Source organism: Clarias gariepinus, chromosome 26 (assembly GCF_024256425.1).
Source record: "Clarias gariepinus isolate MV-2021 ecotype Netherlands chromosome 26, CGAR_prim_01v2, whole genome shotgun sequence".
Classification (NCBI taxonomy): domain Eukaryota; kingdom Metazoa; phylum Chordata; class Actinopteri; order Siluriformes; family Clariidae; genus Clarias; species Clarias gariepinus.
Genome location: NC_071125.1, coordinates 15,820,706 through 15,834,951, shown reverse-complemented (window position 1 = coordinate 15,834,951; position 14,246 = coordinate 15,820,706). Strand labels below are relative to the sequence as shown.

Sequence of the window (14,246 nt, the reverse complement as noted above, 5' to 3'; positions counted from 1 at the left end):
CTAATTATATTTCTGTGCCTTCTTGCAAAACAAATACTATGTGTCTTTGTTATGGGTATTCTAAATCCACATTTGCCCCTATTTTTGATTAAAAGCAAGAATTACAATTACAAAATTTATAGAATGAAGGTATAACATTCAAGAATCAGATGTAAAAAATAAAATTTTACAATTAACTATATATATATATATATATATATATATATATATATATATATATATATATGTATACAGTATAAGCAAACTTAACAAAAAATTCACTTGCTCCCATTAGGAGTCACCACAGCGGAACATTTGTCTGCATCAAACTCTGTCTACCACATCATAACTTACCACTCTGTCCTCCCGCAAGTCTGACATCCATAAACCTCCTCTTGGGTCTTCCTCTTCTCCCCCTAACTGGCAGGTTCATCTATAACATTCTCCTTCCAATATAACTCTCATCCCTTCTATGTCCATGTCCAAACCATCTTAATCTGGCCTCTTTAACTTTTTCCCAAAACTGTCTAACCTGCACTGTCCCTCAAATATACTATATAAAAAAAATCCTAATGATGTCCATTCTTGTCACTCCCCAAGCAAATCTTCAGGTCCCATATACCCAAAAATAAAAGAAACCAACTTCAAAATAGTATTGGCTATATAATCTGTCATTAAATATATAAACCGTCGAGAGTTTCTGTCTCGAAAGAACGATATATACAGGAATCTACATAAATTTTTTTTTAGTATATATATAGTATCGGTTTTATATATATATATATATATATATATATATATATATATATATATATATATATATATATACTGCACAAAAAATTAAGGCAACACCAAAAAAATAGAATTTTTTGAGCAGTATATATAAAATAGTATCAGCTATAATAGTATCGCTATATACTCTGACTTTCTCTTAAGACAAATTAAATTTAATGTAGATTCCTGTACATTTTGTTCTTCCAAGACAGAAACTCTCGACCATTTATATCATCGTCACGGCTAACCCGTTGGAGATATCAAAAATCCCCCACAATTTGTGTCCTCAATGTCTTGAGATCACATGGGTTGGTTTTGTGGTGTGTGTGTATATATATATATATATATATATATATATATATGCAAGCAACGATGGTTGGACCTAAGCACCTTACGCCATCAGCCCCCCAGGCACAACAGAAAGACAGTGTGCACATGCATTTGATAAGGTGAATTCTATATGAAAACCTCCAAAAAGCCGCAGATGCTGGAAAAAGGATTAAATGTGCTGTCACTCAATGTGATATCAAATAGAGTGACATCACATTGAGTGACATCATCATGTGATGTCACTCAATATGATGTACCTCAAAAATCATGTTACAATATGATGTCACGCCGCATGTTATTAACCACTTTTTGGCAAAAGTTTAAGGCATCATCACGGCTGACCTGTTTGAGATATCCTTTACTCCAAAAATTATATACACACATTTCTAAAACTCTGGTCTTTTAAGGCCTCTGTTTTGGTGATTTGCGTGTTATTCCTGATGTAAATTTTCTTTAGTATTAGAGTTTTCTTGTTGTGTTGTTTTGTGTTCCCTGTGGTTATCGTAAATTTTGGTGCAAAATTTGTCATTTTAAAAATCTTGTTTACCACACCATGGCCGCCAAGATGGCTGCCATCTCCCATAATGCAACGCGGTTACAAGCCCTATTGCATCATTCATGCGCGTGTGCCGGTTTTTTTGTTTACTGTGCATTAAAGGTTTGTTTGTAGTTCTATTAATTGACTGAACATTTGTAGAGTTTCTACAGGTTCCTTGTGTCAAGCGGTATGTCTTGTTTTCATTTAATAAAATAACTTAATTAGTGATATAAAATAATCAGGCGGTGTGTGGGCACACTTCCATTTCCTTTTCTTTCAAGATGGCGGGTGATGAGTCTGGAGTAACGCTCGGGCAGCCTCATTTGGCTAAACAAGATCTCCACACACTAGTAAGTGTTTACTATTTATTTCTCAGTATCAGCAGGAAATCTTTCTCGAGCTCATATTGTTGTCTTTATGCCGAGTAAACGTGTGTTTGGTGCTGTGTGCGTGCAGACGGAACGTTAGCTACCTAGCTTCCTCACTCTCGAACACCTCATGACTGAGTCCACAGTGAAAAATCACTCTTAAAACGGAGATGTGAACAAAAACACAAAGCAAAATTGAAATATCTGTATTTAACGATTTCTGTAACCTTATACAATACATGTGCTGATTACATAGTGTAATGTTAGTTTGTCAATGTTCATATATATATATATATATATATATATATACTCACACACACACACACACACAGAGTCAGACAGAAAAAAAGTATACACACTCCAGGAAGAAAAAACTATATATTTTCAATATTTGTAAAAATATTTTAATACCAAATGTATTGCTGTATGTATGTGTGTAGCTTGAATCCCCCAAATACATGTCTGACTGCAACAAAGATGAACTCCTTCATACAAAACAAAACTGTAATTTCAGAAAATTTAGTTTGGTGTGACATTAAGAAAAAAATTAAGTAGATCGAGTTAAGATTAAGTTTTGTCTTAAAATGTCTCCAGCGTGTTAAAATGAACTTATACACTTGAGCGGTGTTATTTTAGCTGTGAAAATATTAGCTAATCCCAGGTAAAATCTTCAGTTTTGCTTTTCTAATTAATATCTATTGCTACAGAAGTTTGTTTATGTTTGTATTTTAAAGTAGATTATTAAATCCGACACATAGCATCGCTTTTATTTAATGTTTTGATTCAATTTATGGTGCAAGCTAAGCTTCAGGCAGATATCTACAAAAGTTCCATTAAATTAAAAGTTTCACAATATGTCTGTCCAGCCAGATTTTGTCATAGAATTATGCAAAACTTGCTGGACATGTATACAGACATGCGGATTTGACTGGTTTTGGGTCCTTCAAAGTATAAAACATAAAGATATTAATGAAAAAGCAAGTTCTGACCTCTTTGTGTGTGTACAGACAAAACCTTTCTTTTATTTAAAACATGCAGTTATGTTAAACAGTTAATCACCTTCTTTTATTCATGTATTTATTGTGTGTAAAAAATATATATATATAATCAAAATCAAAAGATCATATCAGGTCTCAGTATAAGGCAAATACAACCTCTGATGAACGACAACCTATAACTTCTGTTTTTCATCTTAATGTTGGGGCAGTACTAAGTAGCCCTATGATTCAGTAGCTTGTAGATCCACCTCACTGTGATGGGATTTTGCTTATTCTTTTACAACATTGTTTCAGTTCCTTGAGGTTTTTGGGCGTTTGCATATGCACAGCTCTCCTAAGGTGCCCCACAGCTCTTTAGTCAGGCTGAGGTCTGGGCATTGACTAGGCAATTCCAAATTCCTTATTCTTTTCTTTTTTCACTCATTCTAATGTAGATTTACTCCTGTGCTTTAAATTACTGTCCTGTTGCATGACCCAATTTCAACTAAGCTTTAGCTGTAGGACTGATAGTGATGTATTTTTCTCAAGACAAGCCCAAATCATTACCCCTCCATTGCAGTGCTTGACAGTGGGTATGACATCTTTCTTGCTGAAAAGCTGTTTCAACATGGTGCTGGACATAAAGGCCAAACAACTCCATTTTGGTCTCATCTGACTGTAGGACTTTGTTCCAGAAGCCTTGTGCTTTGTTCAGATGCAGTTTTGGAAACCTCACTCCTGCTCTCATGTTTTTTTTTAGACAAGAGAGGCTTTCTCTTGGCAAGGCTTTCGTGCAAACTTTACTCGGTCAGACTTAATTTTGCTATAATGGACTTTTATCATTTACCATGCTCAGTGAGGCCTGACTGGTCTGAAATGTAGATTAATTTTTTTGTTTTTTTGTATTTCTCTGAGCATTGCAAGGTCTGAGCTTGGGTCGGATGTGCTGGGACATCCACTTCTGGGAAGATTGCCATTGTCTTGAATTCTTTTCACTTGTGAATGTTTCTCACTGTAGGATGTTCAGCTTTAAATGGTTTCATTACTCTTTACAAATTAATGTGCTTTAAGACAATTGTTAAGGCTCTTGGCATTGTGTTAACAAACACCTCGATGCTCCACACCAGGATACTGCCTAAACCTCTGCTTTTATAGAGGTCTGCACACCTGCTGATTATTAATTAAAAAAGCTCTTAAATTCTGTGAAAGCTGTAAGGGTGTACTTGGTATTGCCCACATTTTTTTTCCTTTTTGGCCTAATTTCTTTAGATAAATGATGGCACAGTGAAATAAGTTTTATGTTGCTGTTCGTCTGAGATTATATTTGCCTAACACAAAGACACACTACAATAAAATTATTTTTATTATGTATTTAGGAGCGCCAAACAAGCCATTTCTGTAAGGCTAATTCAACATAAAAATGCATTAATAAAATGCACTTTCTTCTCACAGGACGTGAAAACACTGACTCCACTCTCGCCAGAGATCATCAGCCGGCAAGCTACAATAAATATAGGTAGGTTCACTGGGTCTGAAAAATGTCGGATAATTTTTTGTTTTTTTGTGAGTTTTTCTTACAGGTTTTTATAAGCATGTAACAGATCGCAGAAGAAAACACCTGGGTTAAAGTATACAGACATTGATGGAGTTTGAGTATTATGTTTTTTCCATCACTGGTATTCTAGAACAATGAACATTAAACTTTATTTAAAAGTGTTAGATCAGTAAGATAGAGCTATAAACAAGCAGGATTTATTTAACTATTTTTTAAAATATAAAATTTTTAGAACACACTCAAACGATTGACCTCACTTAAAGTAAGCCCTATATAAAATATCACTAAGGGTCGACACAAAAATGTATTTAAGCATGCACAATAAATAAAAAGATCTTAATGGGGAGAATTCACTGATAAACTTAATATTTAAACCTATTTATTGTTACTGGATAAATTTCCAATAAAATTTTAATTGAATAAGCTTGACTAAGGCTACATGATTAATCGCTAAAAAGAAAAATCCCCAATCTCGTTTCATACATACACGCCATCTCATTTCTAAATGATGCCGATTCATTAGCATGTATTTCCCTGCATTTGGATCACGCTGCATTCACATGTTTTCTAATTTACTTGACCACAATCCCAGATGTTATATGAGTCACACTCACACAGTGTAGCACAAAACACTATTAATTTACCAATCAGGTCAGGGATTAGCGAATGATTCAGTCATACAACTTGATTGTGTCTCCTCTCTCTTCCTCATTTATGCCGTTCCGCTGTCCCTCACGTGACGTGTAACACAGAGGTAGACCTAACCATGCTAATCACTTTACTTGAAGTTAAAGTAAAATGCCGGTATTTTCGTGCCAAAAACCTGAGCATAAAACTGAGAAAGAAAAAAAAAAAAAGAGTAAAAGTCTCACGTTTATACACAGAAACCTAAAATATATACTACTTTCTTAACAGAGACCGGCTTGTACACGTTTATATTGTGATATAACTTATAGTATTAGTTAGTTAAACCTGACGCGTTGATTCTAGCTGTTATACAGAGGCTATGAGAACAGATGGCTACAGAGAAGTATTTTAAGATTGAGAGCAAAACCTTTGCGAGTAAATTCTGCACTGTAAACTGTGTATTTAATTACAGACTACATAACAAACTCCATGACATTTTTTATATAAATATAAATGCATGTGATGATGTACTGTAGATGGTGGAGTGTTCAAAAAGTGCAGGTGCTATTTATAATTTTTATTTATTATTGGTTAACTGTTATTTATGTTTAAAAGGTTTCAACATAGTGTTCTATAATAAAGAAAAGCATTTCCCAAGCATTCCCATGGGGAAAACTCATGACATTTTTAGCAAGAATTGTGCAGCCTTTGCCTGGACAGAATTGGCTTGGGAACCAAAAACACAGATTTCTCAGTGTCTGATTCATATATGTATAAAGCCTGGTCAAGTCGAACCTGGTCGTGTGATAAAATTTTTCGTGAATGAACCGTTTGACATTTTTGCCAACTGACATTTACTGGAGACTTTAAGCACATTACAGTGATGAGACTTAGCCATAGTAAGACATTTGAATGGCACAAACGTTTTAAAGTAAAAGGTGGTGATCTGTTCAATCAAGGGTCCCAGTTTGACTTGAACACATCTGTCTTATGTCTTTACTGGTTTTTGTATCTTTTTGGTAGCTTTATACTGTTTGTAAAATTTTAAGAGTATATTAATTACTTTTTTGAAAGTAAGTATCGTCATTTTTCCTTCAGGAACAATTGGCCATGTGGCTCACGGAAAGTCGACGGTGGTGAAAGCCATTTCTGGTGTGCACACTGTCCGATTCAAGAATGAACTGGAGAGGAACATTACTATCAAGCTGGGTTATGCCAACGCTAAGGTGAGCAAAAATATATCTAGCTTATTTCCCTATGGATTTGCAACCTCAGGTCTGATTCAGAGTGTCTGTACAGTGATATGATTGAATATAAGATCACAGCAGGATTTATTTCAACAGGCTTGCATGAAGCGATTTTGAATCTCAGTTCTTAAGCGAGTTTGCTGTTGGTATTAGCTTTAAAACACAAAATAAACCAATGTCTAGATCAATCTGCACAGTTTCTTTGGACCTTTTAACTTTTTTTTTTTTTTTTGTAAAAAAAATAAAAATGCAAGTCATTGTGGATAAAAGCAGGTTATAAATAATTTACCCTCGCTATTTCACTGCATTTAGTTCCGCAGTGTCTTTGCACCTTACCTTGTTTGTGGCTTCTTATGTGTTTTTGTCTCAAACATGCTGTTTAGCTGTGTTACACAGCTAAACAGCTGTGATGTGGTAATTAGCATCTCATTTCTTAAACAATCATGTCATAAGCTGTATCCTTTGATCAGTGAATTACTGTGTGGAGGGTTGCATCAGGACTGGCATCCAGCGTAAAACGCCAAGTTGTGTGCTGATTAGATGGTCTGCTTTGGCGACCCCTAGACGGTAGCAGAAGGGAGAAAGTAGATTAAGCAAAGAAAACAACTGCTATTTGGTGAGCTTAATAGAATCGGGTTAAGAACTGTCCAATACATTATTAAGAGCTGGAAGAATACTGCTAAACCATCAACTTCACAGAAGTCGTCTATTTCAGGGTGGGGGGACTAATCAGAAAAAAAGACTTTGGTTAGCTAGAGAGCATAAAAATTGTACTTTGGAGTAATGGAAAAAGGTCATGTGTCCACTGTACAAGTCCCTGGAAACAGTGTTACAATCTGTGGTTGCTTCTGTTAGTCAGGTCTAGACTCTGCATAACGTTGTGCCAATAAAAATCAAGTCATTTACAATCTAAATGACCAGATTATCCCAAAAGTGAATTTATTTTTTTCCATTCTCTAATGGCACGGGCTATGTTCCATCATTTATGATCATGAATCAGCCACCACAGATTTGCTTTGAATGCCACTGAAAGTCTTTGGGGTGTGCTGGAGAAGACTTTGACTCTGGTATGCAATCCTATAGCATGTTAGCATAACATTTATCTTCATCCGGGGTCAAAGTAAAAGGTGGTCAAACAAAGTATTTAATCCCATGTACTTTCTTTACTGCTAATATGTTCCAGTAAGAATTTTCCTATACAGGAAGCTAAAGGTTGTTTCTCCTGTGTCAGGTGTACAAGCTGGATGACCCGAGCTGCCCGAGGCCTGAGTGTTATAGGTCATGTGGAAGCAGCACTCCAGATGAGTTCCCTACAGACATTCCTGGCACAAAAGGCAATTTCAAACTAGTCAGGTAAATATTCTGGTCTGTTAATCTCACTCATGTCTTTATAATCATTTAAGAGCATGTAGGCATTTTATATTTTAAATTTTTTTTCCCCCTCCATCATCAGGCATGTGTCTTTTGTTGATTGCCCGGGTCACGACATTTTGATGGCCACTATGCTGAACGGAGCCGCTGTGATGGACGCTGCACTCCTTCTGATTGGTAGTTTTTTTTTTCTTCTTTTTTTTTACCCAGATTAGCCAATTCCCGTGTGGCCTTTATAAAACACAGTAGCGGATTGGTTAGTGTAACCCAATAACACTTCTGTCCTGTTGTTTTAGCCGGTAATGAGCCGTGCCCTCAGCCTCAGACGTCCGAACATCTGGCTGCTATTGAGATCATGAAGTTAAAGCACATCCTGATCCTGCAGAATAAAATCGATCTGGTGAAGGAGAGTCAAGCCAAAGAGCAATACGAACAGATCCTGGCTTTCGTGCAGGGTGAGTTCTTAATCTGTCAATCTGACCTTCTCATGCAAGTGCATCTGCTTGAGTTGGTTTACGTATGAAGTTATCTTTTCTTTTGCAATTATTGTTGATTCTGCTGTTAGGTTTGTGCCTGGTTGACTTAAGGTCTAAAAATAAGTGGTGTGCAATAGTTGATTACACAGTGAAATTTGCCTTGGTGGAAAGATGTTTTGCAAAGTTTTGTTAGTTTGCCAGTAATTGTGTAATTCTTTGGTACAGTACTGTGCAAAAGTCTTGATCCAAAGTGTTCTGTTTATTTTGTAGTCTTATTTACTATTTATAGCAGTACACAAATATAAAATTCTATTTAAGCTAAGTTTCTGTAAGCTGATGTTGCATGTTCAAATGGAGGAAGTTTTACGACAAAGGTTCTCTTAACTGACGTTCCCTAAAAGGAAAGTAGCGAGTACTGGTTAAGTGCACTGTGGAACAGAGTGTTACTTGAGTTCCCATGCACCAAAACCAAAAGTCTGGGCAACACTGGAGCTTTTATTTGCCTATCTGCCTGGCTAGTACCAGTTTGAGTTGGCCACCCCTAAAGAAGTAAATAACATCAACAGTACGTTTTTAATTTGTATGTTTGTATTTGAGATGGTAAATGTGGCAGTTCCTCTATAGTCATCTGCAGGCAGAATAGCATTCTGTGTAGAAGTGAATTATTTGTGAATTTTGTTCAGAACTGTAACAAAATTTGAGGGGAAAATTTTTTTTATATTGAATCAAGGATTTATTTTATTAATTTTTTTAAACAATAATACTTCTAGAATCACAATACAAATCAAATTGCCACTGACGGATCGTTATTATATCATATCAGATTATCCCTGGTGATTACCATCCTATCCCTATTTTTTTACCATTGTAACACATTTTACTCCACTTGTGCATGCATGTTCAGTTAACAGTGTTTTATTTATTTATTTATTTATTATTATTATTATTATTATTATTTTTCCCTCTACAGGCACAGTCGCAGAAGGCGCCCCCATCATTCCTATCTCAGCTCAGCTGAAGTACAACATCGAGGTGGTGTGTGAATACATCGTAAAGAAGATCCCTGTTCCTCTTCGAGACTTCATCTCTAAGCCAAGGCTTATTGGTAAAGGCTGATTTTTTTTTTTTTTTTTTTTTTTTGAGGAAGTTGATTTAAGAATTTTTAAAAAATTTAAGTTTTTAACTCAGCTTTTTTTCTTACCTCTCCTGACAGTAATTAGATCATTTGATGTGAATAAACCTGGCTGTGAGGTTGACGATCTGAAAGGAGGCGTGGCTGGAGGCAGCATTCTGAAGGGAGTTCTAAAGGTGAGATTGAACTAATCTGGATAGACGTCATACATTTTAAACAGTGTTTTTATTACAGTTTATGTCCTTTTAATTATGGTACTATATTGAATTGAACTGATTTTTGCAGTTATCTGTGGCCGCAGGTAGCACATGAGATTTATCCAACATGTTAACCCTTAGAAATCATTGATTGCTATCATTATGATTGTTATTATGAACAGAATACAACAAGGCAGATTTTTCCCTAAAATAACACTCTTTACTGTAAAAGTGAGAGAATACAAACCACATACACAAAAGATCACTCGTCATTAAATCCATATATACTGCCCAGCCGGGGAAAAAAAGTCACACAATATTTCTTTGGAACATTTTTTGCCTAAATTATGGGTGCGTCTTTTTTTTTTTTCCGATAAGCTTATGCGATGTCGCAGCATTAATTTCTATTTAGTCACATGATTTTTTTTTTCTCTCCAAGATCTTGTATCTTGTCAAACCAATGTGTAAAGTCTTCTCCAGCAACATTTGAAAGACTCTAAATTGGGGTGATGTCTGAACCACTCTCTCAAAATTTGAGCGCAATGAAATCTGACATTGTCGTCTTGAAATATCCTTGTGCTTTTGGGAAAGAAAAAAAAATCCACTGATGGAAAAACCAGGTCATTCAGTATTTTCAGGTGATCAGCTGACCTCAGTTTTTTTTATTTTTTTATTTTTTTTATTTTATTTGTGCCCATAAAATTGCTGAACCTAGACCTGACCAATTGAAGCAACCTCAGATGCCCTCGCAGGCTTGTATAATGAGCATTAGGCATGATGGGTGCATCACTTCATTCTCCTCTATTTATCTCCTAATGCACCCATTACTCTTGAACAGGATAAATCTGGACTCATCAGACCATTTGACCTTTTTCTAATGCTCCACACTCCATTCTTTATTCTCCCTGGAAAACTGAGGCCTTTTTTTCTGAGTAGCCTGATTTATAAACGCTCTTCTTAAGGCTACGCAGCTGTTGAGTCCCAATCTCCAAAAGTCATCTTTGCATTGTGTGTGCGGAAATGCTCTTGCTTTCACTGTGGATTATAGAGATGTGGATTCTCCCGCAGCTATGTTCCCCTCACACTCATTTAGGTTTTTCTGTCCATTTTTCCTTAAAGATAATGGTTCACTACCTTTAAGTTTTTCAGTCCTTAACACATTTTTAGTAGTTTTAACTAGATCTTTAGTTGTTTTTTTTTTTTTTTTTTTTGGTTAATGCAGGCTCAAACATATTAATCACTGCAGTAATTTTCCAGTGAAAGGCTCTAAACGTTTTGCTTTGGTAAATCTAGGTGGTTAATTATATATTTTTTTGACTGGGGCTATTGTATGTAGGCCACACATGGAGAAATCTGAAAGACGTTCCTTTAATACTCACATCCGGTGTTTACAGTGTGATTTGAGACAAAACTCTTGTAATTGTTAGAGCTGTATATTTATTCTTTACACTTTTCATTCGAAGGTAGGACAGGAGATCGAGGTCAGACCCGGTATCGTTTCTAAGGACCATGAAGGCAAGCTCATGTGCAAACCAATTTTCTCCAAGATCGTCTCGCTGTTCGCTGAGCACAATGACCTTCAGTATGCTGCACCTGGTGGCCTTATTGGTATGTGTGGGAGAGAATTCTTTTAAGTCTATGAATTTATATCTGTACTCTCATTATTTAAGTTTCCAAAAACAAGAATGCTAAACAACCTGTAAATAGACTTTTCACATGTGTTCAAGTCAAACTGGGACTTATGCAGAATGACAAAATGCACAGTTATGACAGTAAAAACTACCTCTATATAATCCCCTGCTACACTAAGGCGCTTATTCCCAGTGTTTCAGTAGTGCTTCAACATGTGCAGGTCATGTTTACGAATGATTGTGTACAGTTCCAACAGTTGGTAACAAGTTATCTGTTGATTTTCTAAAAAGGCAATGATCCACCTCAGTGTTGGATCATCATTGGCAGATGTGCTGCTGTGTTTAAAATGTTTGGACCTCTTATCGCAGTACTGTGCTTGAAGTTCAAGTTTTTTTTTTCCTTTTTAAACGACATCATTCACAAGAAATTCCATCACTAGTCCTGGTTTGACTTGAACAGCCTCATATTTATATAAATAATAGCATCCAGCTAGTCAACCTTTTTGTACACCAACTTTAAAAACTGTTCTTTAATTATTTATGTAGTGTAAAGGGAGCGGTAAATTGAGAGTCAGGTTAGTAGGAAAGGATTCACAGTTGAAGAGAATAATATGGATAATTCTTGACTGAGTTGTCTTGTATCCTTACCCTGTTTTATATGCACCATCAGTCAAAAGTGTAAACCTTCTAATTCCATGGTCTTTTCTGAGATTTATTTCTCTTTACATTGTAAAATGATGCAGAACTCGTACAAAAATTGCAATAATCTCCTTTGAAGAGTCGATATTAAGATGTCTGCTACTTATGCTCTGTAAAGCCGTTATAACGGCTTTAATCTGAGGTGTTGTAACTTGTTATGCACTTAACAATACTGTTCTTGCAAGAACTATTCCAGAACAACTGACCTTTATGTCCTTATATAACAATTGACTGTTGCTGCTGCTGCTTAATTTCTTAATACCATGTGTGTTATTTCAGTTCTAAATCCAGTGATAAAGGGGGGGGGACTTGCATCCAAACTTTTGACAAGTACTGTATTTCAGCCAATAAACAAGGGGTGGGATATATTAGGCATCATGTAAACAGTCTATTCTTAAACTTAAAAATGGGCAAGTATAAGGATCTGTGCAATTTTTCACATGGGACGAATTTAAATAGTTTTTAAATTATCCTTATGGAACATTTAATATTAAACATTCAGCCCTGGAAAAAATCTCTCTGGTAAATATACTCTGATTTATATTAAAAAAAAAAATCTGAACGTACAGACAATGCCTCTGTTTAAAAACAAAAAAAGCTTTAAAATATACATTTTATTTATGGTGGAAACTTTAAATAAATGGACTGAAACATGGTGTAGACAGAATCCAAAATGGGCAAGTAGGAGTAGGATGAGTTAGTGTTGCTTACTATGTTTGGTATCCATTCTTTTTTGCGCAGTTGTGGTTTATACATTTGTTTTTGATGCAGGTGTGGGAACAAAAATTGACCCGACGCTATGCAGAGCGGATCGTATGGTTGGTCAGGTCCTTGGGGCTGTTGGCGCACTGCCAGAGATTTTCACCGAGCTTGAGATCTCCTACTTCTTGTTGAGGAGACTGCTGGGTGTCCGCACTGAGGGCGACAAGAAAGGAGCAAAGGTAAATGAATTACTCTAATTTATGCAGACACAGATTTAGTATGTTTACACTTGACAAATCCAATCTAATGCTAATTAAAGCCAGTGTTTTTATGAGTGTTTTATGATTATTTCAAGCTCCCCTTGCAGTTATTAATTTGTGATAAGTTTCTTTGCCGGTGACAGTGAGAACAACAACTTCCCCAAAAGAGGAAATATATATTTTTCATAAATGTTGTAAATTATAAGTGCAACCTGTATACCATTTACATTTGGTCTAATGATGCTTTGATTATTTAGAATGCTGACTGGTTCCTAATTATTGATGAGCTACTTGGTTAATCATAAGTCAAGACAAGACCACCTTTTATAAATCAGATGACCTTAATTGCTGACCCTTTTGATTTTCACCACAGGTCCAGAAGCTTTCGAAAAACGAAGTGTTGATGGTGAACATTGGGTCATTGTCAACAGGAGGACGCGTGAGTGCGGTTAAAGCCGATTTGGCCAAAATTGTGCTCACTAACCCCGTGTGCACAGAGGTGGGCGAGAAGATTGCTCTGAGTCGCCGTGTGGAGAAACATTGGCGGTAAACAACTTAACACTGGGACCATTTTAGATACATGGTGGTGGTTGTTTAAGTGTTTTAAGGAATCTTTTCTCACTGGAGTCAGTAATGTTTATTTCCTTTCTTTCTTTTTCTAGTCTGATCGGCTGGGGTCAAATCAGGAGAGGAGTGACCATAACACCCACAGTGGATGACGATTGAGGATTTTACAAACGGAACAAGAGGATGGCATCATCACACCACATGGCATAAATTTCAACCATTTTCACGCTAGTGCCGAGGTTGGAGCCGCACAGACGTCGGCATCTCGGCACCTGCATTTTAAAAAAAATGTGCGCCAATCACAACGGCAGGACTGATTTCATTTACACTGCAGTATGGAGGAAAAAGCTCCATATTCCCTGGGTTTTCTGAAAACAAATAAATAAATAAAAGTTGTCAACATATTTCGGTGATTACCAATAAAAACACTTTGGTTCAAACTGGCACAATGTTTTGTGGCTGCAACCAGAAAGTGCATGCGTAACATTTACATTGTCATTTGTGTTAATATGGGTGTTGTTTCACATACATGCAAAGATAATTTCAAGACTGAAAGACTGCAAAATCTAAAAAAGATTTTATTAAATTCCAACTGATGTACTATCAAAAGATAAAAATTTATGAATGTACTGAAGCAAAATAAAAAAGGAGTATGTTCAACTTATTTCTAGGGGATCTAATGAAGGGGCATAACAAAAATAAATTTACATTGATGTAATGTACATTTACTAATTTAAGTGACCTGGTGCTGGGAAAAAAATCTCTTCTACGTCTTAATAAGCACATTTTAGATGCAGCAGCAATATAATATAACAT

General features: G+C 35.9%; 1 protein-coding gene across 1 annotated transcript; it reads left to right on the top strand.

The window, feature by feature from the left end:
• Positions 1 to 1,846: 1,846 nt before the first annotated feature.
• eif2s3 (eukaryotic translation initiation factor 2, subunit 3 gamma) lies at positions 1,847 to 13,870 on the top strand. The gene is made up of 12 exons (XM_053488155.1): positions 1,847 to 1,971; positions 4,419 to 4,482; positions 6,247 to 6,374; positions 7,627 to 7,748; positions 7,849 to 7,943; positions 8,063 to 8,221; positions 9,213 to 9,347; positions 9,456 to 9,550; positions 11,035 to 11,179; positions 12,673 to 12,842; positions 13,237 to 13,409; positions 13,526 to 13,870. Exons 1-12 carry the CDS (start codon positions 1,903 to 1,905, stop codon positions 13,587 to 13,589), a joined length of 1,419 nt encoding a protein of 472 aa, XP_053344130.1. The 5' UTR covers positions 1,847 to 1,902; the 3' UTR covers positions 13,590 to 13,870.
• Positions 13,871 to 14,246: the final 376 nt, after the last annotated feature.

Coding starts and splice junctions, on each gene's coding strand:
- eif2s3 (XM_053488155.1), top strand. CDS start 1,903: ATGGCGGGTGATGAGTCTGGAGTAACGCTCGGGCAGCCTCATTTGGCT. Junction 9,348..9,455: donor CTCTAAGCCAAGGCTTATTG/GTAAAGGCTGAT, acceptor CTCTCCTGACAG/TAATTAGATCATTTGATGTG. Junction 13,410..13,525: donor CGTGTGGAGAAACATTGGCG/GTAAACAACTTA, acceptor TTCTTTTTCTAG/TCTGATCGGCTGGGGTCAAA.